Raw genomic sequence first — 15402 nt, forward strand, 5'->3', positions numbered from 1 at the left:
CTCATAATAAGAGATCCAGTGATTGCGATATCATTATAATGGTAAGAAATACAAAGAAAAGTGTGAGAGAGTGGTACATTATAGCTACCTCCATCAACAGAAAACAGAAACTCTTGGCCCTGTATATACGTCGAGATACGGTCCTAACACAGCATACCTTAAATCTTCATCTTAAACTCTATACATTGTAAAGACTACAATCATGACGTTATACACGTTATCAGAACCATCGTTTACAAGATTTGTAAATGAAGAATGTTTATCAACGTACACAACGAGCTACTCCCTCAAATAATAATGATAAAGAAATAACACATTAAAAAAAAATGCCCGTATAGTGTTGTGCCAGAGTAAATTAAGTTTGTGATTATCCCCTCATTCAATATTCTGCAGTAGTTGTGAACATGCTGGGATTATAATCTGAAACACATGTATGCTCTCATTAATGAAAATGTATAGATGAATCGTGTTCACTGCATGAATTTCCTCAATTCCAGTTGAGATACAGTAACTCCCTATATACATGATTCATACAAGGATAAGAGCATTCTCCCCTTCCAGGAAGTCTTCATACATACCTCCAGTACATACTACAGTTGGGGAGGCCGATAAAATTTCCACGCACGACGTGTTGACAATCTGTGGGTGTAACATAGGAGGTGAAGAATAAAAAAGTTGCTCACATTCTCATAACTGTCAGGATTTTTTTTTTATTTATGTTTTATTGCAAAATTATACAAAATTGTTGCTATCAGTCGTTACCATGTTATGCTAATCTGAAAAGGCAACTTCATTGATTGATTGATTGATTGATTGATTGATTGATTGATTGAATTTGAATTTGAATTTTTTTGATTTTGGTGTTCACAAAAGCAAGAAAAACATAACTGGGTTCAAATGATTATTACTATACAATAACATTTTGTCTGTATCTGACGTACAAATATAATCGAAACGTATATTCTGACAACATAATACATTTGCATGCCATTGGCCAATTAGTTTGTACATACAAATATATCATAAATATTCAGCAATAATCATATACAACCTCTCCCCATTTAAGAGGTCATCACTGCCAGATTCTTAGAATATTACATGTTTGTTGTGTTGTGGATGTTTTCTCTTCGTTCGTTTGTTTGTTCGTTGTTTGAACTGCTGTTTATTGTTTATGACAGGAGACTGTGGGCAAGGTTAACGTCCCCTTTGTTCATTTTATTTATTTATTTATTCATTCATTCATTCATTCATTCATCTATCTATCTGTTTTTATAATTGGTCTTACTATGTTCTGTGACACATCATGTTGTTCGTAAAGTTTATCTGTATCATCAAATAACATTAAAATCAGAAACCTTGTCGATGATGTGGTCGAGATCGTTGAAGGAGTCCCCACGGAAGATGTGCTCCGATGACGGTTTGTCGGCAACGTCGACCAGGTCCCTGATGTTGCTCTGGCCGACGCGCACGGCCAGGACGGACCCGCCTGCATTGCGCACGGTGTTTGCCTGCATAAACAAAAAAGTCAGGATGATCATCACAACAAAGGAAAAACAAATACAATGAACAAGAAGAACTATTTTGAAGCATGGCAAGCTATGAATTGCAGGGCGGGCGTTTAGCAACGCTCTAAGTGATTTTAGTTACTTTGACCGACAAAGAATTACTGATTAAGTTTCATACCCTATAAACATTTTAATTTCTAGTCAGAAGGTTAAGTTTAATATTGATCAGGTATTAAGTCATTATCAAGAAGGCAAACATGAGGAAAACAGGTCATGAAATATAATGTCACTGTCTTGGGCGAAATATGAAATATGTTTCACATCACAACAGTCATTAATATTTCAACATGATGGAGGCACAGAATCAATGTTCTTGCTGTGAAGAGGTGGCAGCTTCATCTCATTCACATACGCACTTCCATAAAACATAAATTCATCGATTTTTTTGACGTCCTCATTTAATAACACCAAAGTTAAATCCACTTCCTTTGAGATTTGATAAATTCCAAAGGAGGTAAAATATGACACACCCGGTTCAGTATGTAATCGGTTATTGAAGGCAATCAAGGACAAGTGTGGGGACCACGCACCTATAAGAACAACCACTACCGGTGTTTATTGACGTGCTAAACATTCGGAAACCATGACAACTCCAACGGCGCTGGCAACTTCACTGTCGCTGGAAACGATGTCATGTTAAATCATTATCAGTAAACTCTTGTATAACTGTATCTATAAAGTTTTGATGTGATGTAATCGCTGTATTTGATTTTAATAGATTTGTATAGAAAATGAAATATGTATAGTCCACGCTGATGGAAAGCTTAAAGGGGATGACATATTATTATCTCCTCTAATTTTCAAAAATGTGGCTGCAACCGTGAGAAATGCGAAAACATTTTGGGGCATAAGAATCTCTAGATTTGAAAATAAAAGATATACAGCTCTTTTTGTTTGATTTTACTGCATGCATAGCAATGTAATTGTGGCATTGCTCTCAAAGAATACCGGTAGCAATTTTCAGCACTCCTCCCTAACTCCTAAACAGCTTAACAATGTATTACTTTGACACGAGCCTGTTTCATTGCAAACACAGGAAAGCCAATAGAAAGGGGAAAACGGGGATCAACCCTGTGCTCCGAGCTCCCGCGGGGAGGTTAACCAAAAGAGACTTGTGCGGTAACGTGCCATCCAGAAAACCTAGCCACGTGACCTCTGTCGGGTCATTGAAACCATGGTTACAGCAGGAACGTGGGATAGTACATACTTATTGTACCATTCTTCGCCTTCAGTAGATAGCAGGAAGCAAAAATTCGTTAAGTCGATCAAAACGAGGCACTTATTCATAGCGATAGGATTCCACCGTTTCATTGTCATCTTCTTTTCAGAGCCTTCAATCCTTGGAAGTTTATTCACATTTTTTCTGTAAATGTCACAGACGCACCCCTAGTATAATAGCACGATGACTCATCGTTCAACAATTTTTTTTTTCCCTGCAGAGAATCGCTACGGAAGTTTGCGCACAGGTGTTCAAGAAGACATGGTGCATGATTTCACATGGAATAAAGATTTCCCCTGCGTACTGATTAAGTTGGAAGAAACAACAACAACAAATAAAAAATGCCAACTTGACCCCTTGGACAACAGGTTTTGAACCAAATTCAACACAGCCCTCAAATGTACATCATCCACGGTTGAATGTCTTGTTAGAATAGCAAGGAATGATGCAATTTGCGGGTTACGTGTCATCTGTAGCAGATTGTACTCTGCGGAGTAAATCTGAAACGCACAGCTCATGGCTCTCATGACGAATCCACATACTCGTCACTATCCGAGTCCTATACGACACCCCCCCCCCCCCCTCCCCCTTCCATCTCTCTATCTCTTTCAGCTGTGGATATAAATAAAATTGCACATTATTTTCTGTCACATTCAACTGCTAGAGAAGAAGCCACACTACTTCTATCTGCAGTAATTCTGCACTCTTGTGATTCAGTACCGATACCTTGTCAAGAAGCGTATTTGGGGTTTTCAAAGACAAAAAATGTCAAGGGAATCCAATAGCTGTAAAAGTGGGCCTACATTACTTTAATTCATTGAAAATATGGAACAATGGTCCCGGATCTGCATGGATGGCTAGGCAAGGCTTAGCGTATGGAGGTGGATTGACTTAAAAGCTTTTGATTCGATTTCCGTGGCCTTTTGTTTTTCTTTCTCTCTTTTCCATACATTTTTTTTTTTTCATTTTTAGGCTACCATCAATGATCAAGCACCTGCTTACAATATCAGAGTCCTGCATTTTTTTCTCCTCCTTGAAATTGGAATTGATTGCAATGATTAGGGCAACTTCTTTGATGTCAACGTATCTGTTCAAGTATTTTGTAAATCATTGTGACTTACATACTGCACATTCATTTTCCGAGACATTGTTCATATACATGTACTGATAGTAATATATTACCCCATTTATACTGGGAGGTATCTCGCTTCAGGTCCGGATCTGAAGCGAAATACCCCCCAGTATTAAAAAAAATGGAAGATTAGTCCGAACCAAAGTTTGCCTATACTCTAAAGGATGTGGTTCAGGTCCGCATCAGGCCCGAGCTTACGTTAGTATAAAAGGTATCTCGATTTTAGCTTGGTCAAGCCTTCGACAGTGAGTTTGTTTTCGAGTGTTTAAGTGGATTGCACTCAATAGGTGCAGTATTTTTCACAAGCTCGTGCCATATGGGCCGAGAATGGCTGTTTTAAAATAATTCCGAGCTAGAGTTATCTCGCTTTATAGAAGCGGGCTTAAGTCTTGCGCAGTGTAAAGGGGTGCAATCCATGTTACGATTCTCATAGAAAAATTCGGAAATAAAATGAAACTTGAAACTAAATACTGAAAGTTACAAACACAAACCAACCCACCCACCCACCTCCTCTTACACATAATACTATTATTTGCATGCTATACGTGAGTAATGTACTAATTAATCTGGAAGGTGAATCAGAACTCTTTCTTTCCTGCATGCAGTTACGTATTTGTCCACGATAGGACATCATCAAATGCATGCTGCTCGATCGCCTACAGGCACGCCATTCATTCAAATGACAAATTTCCTTCAAATAGTCAATCCGTCCGCAGACGAGGTTCCAATAAGACATGACCTTTATTTTGGAATGTTATTTCACTCCTTTCATAGTCTTATTTTTCGCATCAGTCAGTGATCGTTGATAATGTGCAAGTGTTGATATGTGTGTGGGTGAGTTATACCAAGGAAGTGTGTTTGTTCGTAATGACAGCATCATCTTAATGTTTGTTTTTCCCCTTAGACGTTCACTATAAACGTGTCAATATTGTTTAGGGAACTAATAAAAGTTCATGATCATCATGATGCATTGTTTCGATCATAGAAGTGGAGAATAGTAAATATGATGGACAACATACACAGGTTTTCCCCCGAGAAAGGGTTGTTGTAAGTGAGGGTAATCATATAGAATCAACACTGTATCTTATAGAGTATAATTACACATTTAACATGACGGGGAAGCTGGGGCGTTAGTTAACTATGCCACGTGACATCCGGTGAGTACCTCAAATTGCCGTTTCGATCATTAATTGACTGCAAAAGATCTCCTTTAAAAAAAAACTCTTCTTTTTAACTGAATTTATTGACTAGAGAAACATCTTGTTTTGCATTTTAATGCACGGAGGTTCTGACTTACTCTTGAAATAACACAGTGTCGTAGCAAAGTCATACTGAGCACGTTTCTTTGACAGAGAGAAGAAAAAAACATGAACTTATAGACAATTCATGTGAGGTTGCATTACCCAAATAACTTAAAGGACCACCGTGTGTATGATCATAATGTACATGTATACGTAATACATGTATACATATGATATTATATGTATGTTCGTAATATTATGTATAGATGTACATAAAAATAATTTATGATTATCATAGGCGCCTTGATGACTACACATGCAGATCGAAAACAAGAGGAGCGAGACATAAAACGAATCTTTCTCGATGATTAAGTGATATCACCCAGATATTCGTTGAGCTGTGTGACTTCGCTTTGACTGTTTCCATTACTATTCAAGGAAAAAAATGGGGGAAAAGAATATTCTCCAATAGTTGGTCCAAATGCTGGTTGATACTTCAAATGCCTATAACTCGGTGAGATCATGTCTGAGTTGCTGTTTAGTTGTTGTATACATCACGCTTCAGCCTGGCTATTATTCTTTTCAGAATAAAGATTAAACTTAATAAACTAATTTCACTTGATTTCTCGTTTGAAATACAGGTTCTATCTGTGATGAATTCAGAGTTTATGCATGCTGTTTTTTCACAAAATTTGCCCTTAACAACCACAAAGCTTGCCGGAGGATTGTCCTTTCCTGGCAATAACTTACATTCCTACCTATGGAACACAATGGGAGGGAGCAGGTGAATGACATGTTTTGTTAGTAGGCTGTAGGAAAAGAAACATCCTTATACATTGCAGAAACGGTCTATTTTGGGATTACCTGTGCGACCGCCTTAGTCCTGTCGTCCAGGACTCCGTCGGTTAGAGTGACGACCACGCTCGCCGTGTCGCCGCCTTCAATGATAAAGAGCAAGTGCCGTTAGCGCTTATCCATAACACACTGTATAGGTCTTATAAAATCATAATTATTTTTAATCTGCTATATGATATATTCAGCCGCAATACACTTTGATATGGATCATGAGCACTCAAATGGAAACAAAACGTATTGGACGGAAAATGTTACAAAGCATCTTGCCAATGTTGGCACAATCGTCAATGCTCTAACAGTCCTTTAATTCACAGTTCAATGTTTGCAACGTACATAATAGACAGGTGTAAACGCAACAACAATGGAATATGGACTACATCTCTAAACATATACGAAAGAATGCTAGTCACCTGTTTCAAGAATTTGATTACATCTCTAAAACAATACGAAAGAATGCCAGCCACCTGGCGCGAACGAAATTGAATGCTCGACACTATCGTTGTTGCAAGAACTTGTTTTAGTGGGGTGGCTTAGTGAAATTATCGTGACACGGCGGACAAAAGCATGATTTTTTTCACCAAAGGTACTTCATGATGTACCTTCTCAAAAAATAGGGTGCTCCAAGAAAATTGATGCTGGGAAGGAGGTCAGAGGTCAAAGGTCAATGACCTTTATTTGTGAAATAGGTTTTTTGGCTATTTCTCAGGTCAGGAATATCCAATCTGGATAAAACTTGGCAGGAAGAATATTGAGAACAAGTAAAATATTTTGATTGAATTTGGGGTGAATTTTCCAAAGGTCAAAGGTCAAAGGTCAATGAACTTTTTCTAAAAATCATGTTTTTGTTTATTTCTCCAGGTAGGAAGATTCAATTTTCACAAAATTTGATATGAACGTTATATAGAAGGTACCAAGAGTATAAACCAGGGGTCAAATATAATTGTTGATTTGTGCGTTGCCATGGCAACCCAAAACGAGGGTTTTTGATTGAAGTTAGTTACAGGAGGCTATTTTCCAGTTTGGAAGAGATTCCATTTGAATAGGTACAACTGATCAACGGGATGTATAGAGGTTTGAAATACTTTTCATTAGTGTTAAGTGGTATGTTGCCATGGCAACTACATATATAGATTTTGGTTAAACTTAAAGGAGACTTCAGAACTTATGAATTTGAAGAGATTTCCATCAGGGTTGGTATAATTGATCAACAAAAAAGTCGCCAGACAAAGATTTGTCACCTTTATAGCATGTGGGTTGAGTGAATGCAGCAACAATAGTAGAACACATCAGTGAGAGTTTGAGGAAAATTGGACAATCCGTTCTAAAGTTATGAATTTTTGAAGTTTCTGCTCATGCAGTCGAGGCTGGATGAGAAGACTACTATACCTTGTAATGTCACATGTGTACAACGATATAAAGAATGAATAAAGAAAATTCAACATAAATTATTTTCGCTTACAAAAGGATACTCGACTTCTCTTTCAGAAGGCAGGGGGAATAATTTTACCCTTGACATACGTAAGTAGCAAGTCAAAGAAACTATGTGAACTTTATTCAAAAAGTATGGTTTTGTGAAATTCTCATTTCATTTTCCTTAGAATGTGTGCATGTGACATCATACACTGTGGTAGTCTTTTCATCCAGCCGCGACTGTGCAGATACCTTAAAAAATCATAACTTTTGAACGGATTGTACGATTTTTTCCAAGCTTTCTGTGATGTGTCCTACTAATATTGTTGTATTCACTGAATCCACGTGCGCATGAAAGTGGACTTGTCCTTTAAGGACAGATTCTGAAAGAGCAGACTGTAAGCTTTAAAATGATGTATCACACAATTCAAAGGGATTCCCCTAACCTATCTAAATAATAATACCGGTACTGGAAAGAAAGCACACACTCTGGATAAGTATGAACTGAGAAAAGAGGCTGCATTGTCTATTTTAGCGTTTAATCTTTACCAAGCTGTCTCATGTCATTATGTTCATCTTTTCTTCCCCCCTCCAATTTTCATTTGAGTTTGCCATTATTAATTTTTGATGATAAGAACGATGCCACAAGGCATTGTTTCTTAAAAATGCTTCAACTGCTCCTTCAGGTCCAAAATCTACATCAATATATATTATTTTCCTGATCTCCTCAACATTTTCCAAAAATAAAGCATACACCTTTTATGCACTGAGTCCTCCTTTTTGTGGATAATTAAAGGCAAAAACCCAAAATTAGTGCTTGAAAATTATTCTTAAGTGTAAGTTACGGATACAAAGAACCTCTGTAAAAAATGAATCTGTATAATCAATGTTAAGTATTGTTAATAACACAAAATGTGAACAATATTTCTATGATAACATGTTTCCAGACTAAACCGTCCGCATTTATGCTTTAATGAGAAAAATACTGATATCTCTTTATATGTTTGCTTTGATTGCAAAAACTGTATATGGTAGGATGTCTTGTGATACAACTGGGGGGCATTTCATGAAGCGTTTTGTCAGATATTTCGTCTGACAAAATGTTAAAAGCTACTGAAATCCTTGCATCTGATTGGCTGAGAGCATTTTTGTCCGACAAGTTGTCGGACAAAAATGCTTCATGAAATGCCCCCCAGGGGGGCATTTCATGAAGCAGTTTGGTCAGATATTTTTCTGACAAACTGTTACAAACTACAGAAATCCTTGCATCTGATTGGCAGAGAGCAAATTTGTCCGACAACTTGTCGGACAAAATGCTTCATGAAATGCCCCCAGACCTACACATATTATGCATAAAATGTGATATCCTGAACATTTTTTTTTTTCAAGTCACTCTCCCAAAAGTGTATAATATAGGACCTTTAAGTTTTTCTTGTGTTTGTTCCTGGCAGATTACTAGTACACAAATGCTCCAATCCATGATGACCTAACGGAAATTAAGGAAATTAAAATGAATATACTGAAAACCAAAACTACAAATACTAATAACTTACTTCATTCTTCTCTCCCCACCCCACCCCACCCCTTCTTTTTGGTTTCTTGATATACTCGTAGATCTAGCTGACTTTGATAATTGTCATTATGTAACATCATCTTCAATTGACAAGGCGATAAAACTTAACAATCATTTCATTATGCTGCTCGACTAATGGGGTTAGTTGAACTATATTGTTTTTAATGTACTATACTTTTTCCTCCTATCAATCACATGTATTTTGGGTGGAATGTATTTTGACATAAAGCATCATAGAATCAACCGCCTTTGGGGTCGGGAATTTTGTCATATCATATTGTGATTTAGATTCTGCTCTATGCCGATTTTGTTTTATTTCTATCAACTTTTTAAACTTCCCCATAGACTTTGTTCACCAGCCAACTACATCCCACCCTCTTTGGATAATGTGAACCAATCAAACATTGCTTTTACTTTTTAATAACATGTCTATACATAGCTATCAGACCAAAAATATTCAAACCGCTTTAAGTCTTTATGAGTGAAATTACAAATATCAATATATTTTTAAAAATATTCAAATTGTCTAAATTCAACTTCATCTATGAAAATAGACTTTTAACCTTTTTAAACATTTGAATAACCCCCACAAGAAATAAGAAACATATAAAGAGGGGAGGTGCGGACTATAAAAATTGCTTACGGGAACCAGGTAATCCCTGCGCTAAACCTATGGAATTCACACAATCTTGGAGGAAACGGGTTAAATTTGTTAGGAAATATGTAGGTCAATACCCAAAACCTTAAGTTCTCAATGGAATATGCAGCTCTTCTACTGGTAAACTAGTAGTTCTGGGAGAAAAAATGAACTGTGACATAGTCCTACACCTGGCTCAGTCATTGCCCAAGATTTAAAGTATCTGAGCCAGAGTCACATGTCACTCTTTGCCATTTCTCTACAGGAGGTAGACAGTACTAAAAAAATCCTTTACCAGAAATTATAGGAAATTATTTAATGAAAAGGTGCTTAAGAAAACTGGACTATTCCAACACACCTCCCTCAGGTCTGCAACACAGACTAACCACCTGTTACCATAGGAAAACCAGTAAAAATGGTGTATTACTGTAAACATGCACACAATATGTCGTATTATGGGTCTGAATTTTAAGACTAGCAACCATGTACATTGCATTGCATTGTACAGAAACCTGGCGAATGCCCTGTGTATAGTCTTTGAATTCAGACACTATTGTTATGTACAAATTAAGGGCATTTTCTCATCTTTTCTGTTAGCGGATTTCTTGGAGCACCCCCTAATTTTGATCCTCATATATATACAAATGTCTGAGGAAAAAATGACACTTTTGTCCGGCGTGTCACGATTATCAGTATATTTGTCACTAAGCCACCCCACTATTTGCATCTGTAAACAATACGTAAGAATGCCAGTCACCTGTTGGGAGAATTTGATTGCATCTATAAACAATACGAAAGAATGCTAGCCACCTGTTGCGAGAATTTGTCTCTTGGCCTCCTTGATACCGGAGTGCAAGTAAGTGCCACCGTCTGTGATGACGTCACGTAATCGAGCGATACCATCTTCGAGCAATTTGCTGTCGGTTAGACATGAATTGGCAAAAATGAAATGCAACTGTTCATTTACACATAAAGGGGAAATTAGAGGATTTGTAAGGTGACTCCCGTTATATCGAAGTCGTTCGTTACATCGACATGTCGTTATGGCCGAACAATAAACTACAGTATACGTAGATACACACATATTTTTTTTTTTACCTTAATCTTTACTTCGTTGTAACGAGAGTTTTGTTTTAACCGTGTTCGTTATAACGAGAGTGCTCTGATGTACAACGTGTATAAATCAGAGATGGGAAACTTGACGTGGGACTTTATGTTGTAAAGCGAAATTACATGATGTATTACGAAGGAGGTATTTGCGTATAGTCAAAGTAACATCACTAAGCATGCACATGTATTGCAGAAGGAGCTGTTTGGTACTACTACTACAATATTGTACTGTATTTATAATCTTTGATAATGTTCAAAGTCATTGTTTATTTGATTGTTCCTAATAATGGCATGTCGCGCAGAAAAGCATATTGAAATCGAGTTACTCTGTCAACACGAGCATAGTATACTTTATACAATCGATAGGTATGAATTTACGTTCACTCTCAGTCCTAACGTTCATCCTCAAATTATAATCAATGTGTGATGACTCCTATGACATTGCAAAACTTTCCAGTAGCCTTTCAGAAATGTATCATTGCCATAAAAGAGGAAGAGAAATTTTTGAAGACACACTCACCGATCTCCTGTGAGCTTGGTGATAACTTCTGCATCCCCGGAAAATGTGATGAAGGAGGCTCTAATCTTGGAACTGAGAACGAAACGAAAAATAATCTGGATATCAAAGACAATCCATCGCTATGTATACAGTTACAAGACTACGCTTTGCACTTGGTGGCTGATGACTTTACGACATTATGAAGATTTTATTGAAGCACAGTGGGTGCTCTTTATGCTTTGGACTCAAAAGCAGGCTGTGCTTGCGTTCAAGACTAGCCAGCGCGTATACTCTCTTGAACAAAATGTTTCACCCAGCAAAATGTTAACGGCAAGCAATGTCGGATGTATTAATGACAGTGATGGAATATTAGTTTATCAATTACTGACTCAAAAGAGAATACCCTGCTTAAATATGACCAACGTACTCTTATCATGATAGCGTATTATCAATCGCTGCTTGAGATGTGCAGCTATATGAAAGAAACACTTTGGCCCTTTTTAATTATTTCATACGTCAAAGAATCAACAGTACTTTATTCTTCTAAAATTTGTTCAGTGATGCCTTTTAATTCCAGGTCTTGCAAGGGTAAAAATTCTTTTGGCTGATGCTCATTAGAATTTCACTTCTTCACAGAATTAATTCACGTATAATGTTCATGGAAAAATCCATTGAATGTAGGCCTATTATAATATTATGCTTATATAAGTACGAGCTCCTATACGCAAAAGAAGGTTTGTTTTAAACTGCACTAAATGTGTGCAAAGCATATGATTACCTGGTGAACCGGTTCAAAAGCGCCTCAACAAAATTAACGGTTTGCTGCTGAAACTGTTCTTCCGTAACGCTTCCGGACCTGGTTAAAAAACAACAAAACAAAGCAATATTAATTAAATAATAATTAAATCAAACAGAGTCCATATTGATTACGTCGTTTTAAAACAGATTAGTTTGGTCGCGATGATACTGAATTTTAGCCAATCAAAAGAAAAACGAAAAAAAAAAAATCCCAGGTGTAATGATAGTCATCTTGACTTCGTATCATAACCAGCATCGTAACTATAATAAAAAAATGTCGGGTTTATAGCCCCTTCATAATGCAATAATATCAGAATACTAATTCTTGTACGAATACTGATCCAGAGATTAGATTTTAGATAAAACAAGTGGTTACATGTAAGTCCTTGTTTCGTGTTTACATGCCTTGTTTAGTTTTGTTTTGTTTCCGTTGTTTACCACGGCCACGATGGACTTCCGGCACTGAGCATATATTTTTACCGCAGGTTAAAACTCATCACTGACTGACTAATGTGGGTAATCATCGTTTTGAAAGTATGTGTCAACTGTCAATTCAACCTTCTCACGACCACAAACTATAATAGAACCTCCACTGCCTGATTACAATTACAGGTTGTCAATTAGGGTGATGCCGCCTTCCTTGTCCAACCTACACCTGAAAGATATCAGTTCATCACCGTATACTGTGTTCAAACAGTTATGCCTAATGTGATGACAAATTTGCACACAGGCTTTATCACTCACTCATGTACCAATTCCCGGGAATTAAGAATTGACTTTTGAGAAATATTTGAAAAAAAAACCAATGTTTTCTGGGCGATTACAGAAAAACACACAAATGTTCAATTTCACGCGGACATGCGGAATCCGTTCTTCTTCTCTTTTTTTTAAATGACAAAATTAATGCTCTATTAAACGTCTTGAGACATTCCACCTGTTGTGGTTGTCGCTGCTGCTGTCTCTTTACAACTTAACATGATGAATAATATTATGAAACCGAATGAAAATATTTTCTTATCATACCAAACACAATTTCACAAGGGATAATGTCAGGTCCTAGAAAAGACGAAGATTGCAGCCAACATGCTTCAATACATTAACTCTTTGGTTTCCATCAAGTCAAAAATATTACGCGGAGTGTCATTACACGTGCCTCAACGAGAAGTGATAATGCGATTAAGAAGAGAGCTTCAAATGCATTCGTAGCAATCTCAGCCAATTAACCCATTCTGGACCATAATTCACTCAAGACTTCGGTTTTGTGTGCAACCACGTTGCCGGTGATAACGACAGGGTTAATAAGACAGACGACCGGCAATCTTGCAGATTTCGTGTCGTGGGATTGCTTCATTAGGGGAGATTTAGGCTTTAGGACAGATGAAGACTGCATATTTCATTTTTCTTCGAGACAAATTTCGGTCTCTCACGTGACACAGATTCAAATTCTGCTTTCCACCGAGATTAGGCCCCTCGCTTATTTTTAGGCATGGGATTAGCAACATGACCGCCAACGTCCGGTAAGAACTTCGATTTTTCTGTTTTTACCCACTCGGCGTCTCAATAACTGGTCAAAAACCTCTCTGTAATCGAAATTTATGTTCATAATAATATCAAATTATAGTTGCATTCAAACGCTTCGAATGACAAAGTTGCACAACATCTTTGATAAAAGATATGAATGCATTACACATTTTTTTTTTTTTTTGCGTTGCATCCGCATTTAATCTAATGCGCCTGAAACGTTAGGCGAGTAATACACGTAGTATTACGAAAGCTTTTGATCTAAATAATTACTACAATTTTTCAATCCCATGGAAAAAGAGGGAAGGGGAGTATCAGCAGTCATAGCATTTCGATATCTTTTTGGTATCTTCATTAAAAGAAAAAATACATGTCTCTTTGAAATAAGGTAGGGAAATTCGTAAAGACTTTGTGTGTGTGCGTGTGTTTGAATTAGGAAGCTTCGTTAGACGATGAATGATTTATCCCTTTGATCTACAGTGCCTCACTGGTGTGATTCAACCTAAGACGAACCCCACGTCCTTCGCGTCCACCCGAGTCCTGCTGCTTTTAAAGGTAAGATGTTCTCATTTACACTGGAAATCTCACAAATTAATTAATCTATTTACACATTCTGGAATGATTCGTACGAACTGGACTTATATGTCTATAGCCAGTGTGTGAATTACTTCTGTGAAGTCAACGATGGTCTTGAAGGCGACAGGAAGACACTATATATTATGCACACGAAGTAAAAAGACACGTGAAATTTATAGTCACGAACAGAATATCATTTCTCCTTGTAAGGAGAGAGATTTGATTTACAAAATAAATATACACTCCTCACTGAAATGATTCTAAAACTACGGATAAAACTTTGCTTAGCAGAGAGGTAAAGTTCCTCCTATAGATCCAAAATACTAAAATAATTACTAATTCGTACGTAAAATACTTTTAAGAACACTAAAGGATGCTTAAAAGGATGATGTAACGCGAGAGCTCGTCGTGGAAAGAGTTCTGTTGATTTTATTTTTTTTTAAATCAGCAAGTGTCTTCAGCAAATGCCAAAACCAATCAATGAGTCATACTAACATTCAAACAGGTTTTACTAACGTGGCCTCATAAGGACTATCTTGGTCATGTGACTCTGACGTCATGTGATCAGAAATTTTTATTTCGTTTGTACATATAACTCAAACAAAAGCTTTCTTAAAGACGTACAAGGGAGGCACATTATGTCTATCCTAGACATCGCTGTCTGCAGTAATGACGAAAGCCTGCGCTTTTGGCAAAAACAGTATATTTGATAAGATCTGGCCCGTTCCAGAGCACAAATTACATGAGTAATTTCATTGTAAATCTGCGTCTTTATACGCAAACAACGATTCATTGTACGTCACAAATGCACCTGATCGATAATGTACAAAGAAAGTTATGTTAATGATTCACCCACTCTTACTTCTTGCTTTTGGTCCGATTTCACCAAATACTCCAGCTGAATTGTTCCACCCTCCCCCCCCCCCCCCCCCATCTCGACTCGGGTGCACAAACACACTTTCGTTACATTCTTTAATATATGTATTGAGTTTCCTTATTCAACAAACTACAGTTTGTTCAACAGATGTTCACACACAACCTAAATGGGTCAATTCCTGGCCTGACTAGCATTAAACTAGTCGAGCACGGTTAGTAAAAATTGCTATACGAACATGATGATAGTAGAATGCGGCAATGCAGCTAGTAATGCTCTGCTGGATTAAATCAGGCCATGGTTTACTAACCCAAAGCTAGTCAATCAAGTCTGACTAGCATAAAATTGTATGCTGTACTAGTTTGCAGTGTATACGCCAAGAATTAGTCAAA

The 15402-nt window shown here is 37.1% G+C and overlaps 1 protein-coding gene across 1 annotated transcript in view; it reads right to left on the minus strand.

The window, feature by feature from the left end:
* Positions 1-14696, minus strand: part of LOC139731808 (anthrax toxin receptor 1-like) — a 28234-nt gene extending 13538 nt beyond the window's left edge. Inside the window, exons 1-7 of the mRNA XM_071642684.1 lie at positions 14653-14696; positions 12020-12097; positions 11263-11334; positions 10443-10549; positions 6022-6095; positions 1356-1508; positions 579-639 (exon numbers count right to left, since the gene is read on the minus strand). Of these exons, the coding sequence (XP_071498785.1) occupies positions 579-639; positions 1356-1508; positions 6022-6095; positions 10443-10549; positions 11263-11334; positions 12020-12097; positions 14653-14696 (589 nt within the window). The remainder of the gene's footprint in view (positions 1-578; positions 640-1355; positions 1509-6021; positions 6096-10442; positions 10550-11262; positions 11335-12019; positions 12098-14652) is intronic.
* Positions 14697-15402: the final 706 nt, after the last annotated feature.

The sequence above is a fragment of the Diadema antillarum genome, unplaced genomic scaffold, assembly GCF_040938485.1.
Source record: "Diadema antillarum isolate AM-2024a unplaced genomic scaffold, OU_Dant_1.0 seq00000386_RagTag, whole genome shotgun sequence".
Classification (NCBI taxonomy): Eukaryota; Metazoa; Echinodermata; class Echinoidea; order Diadematoida; family Diadematidae; genus Diadema; species Diadema antillarum.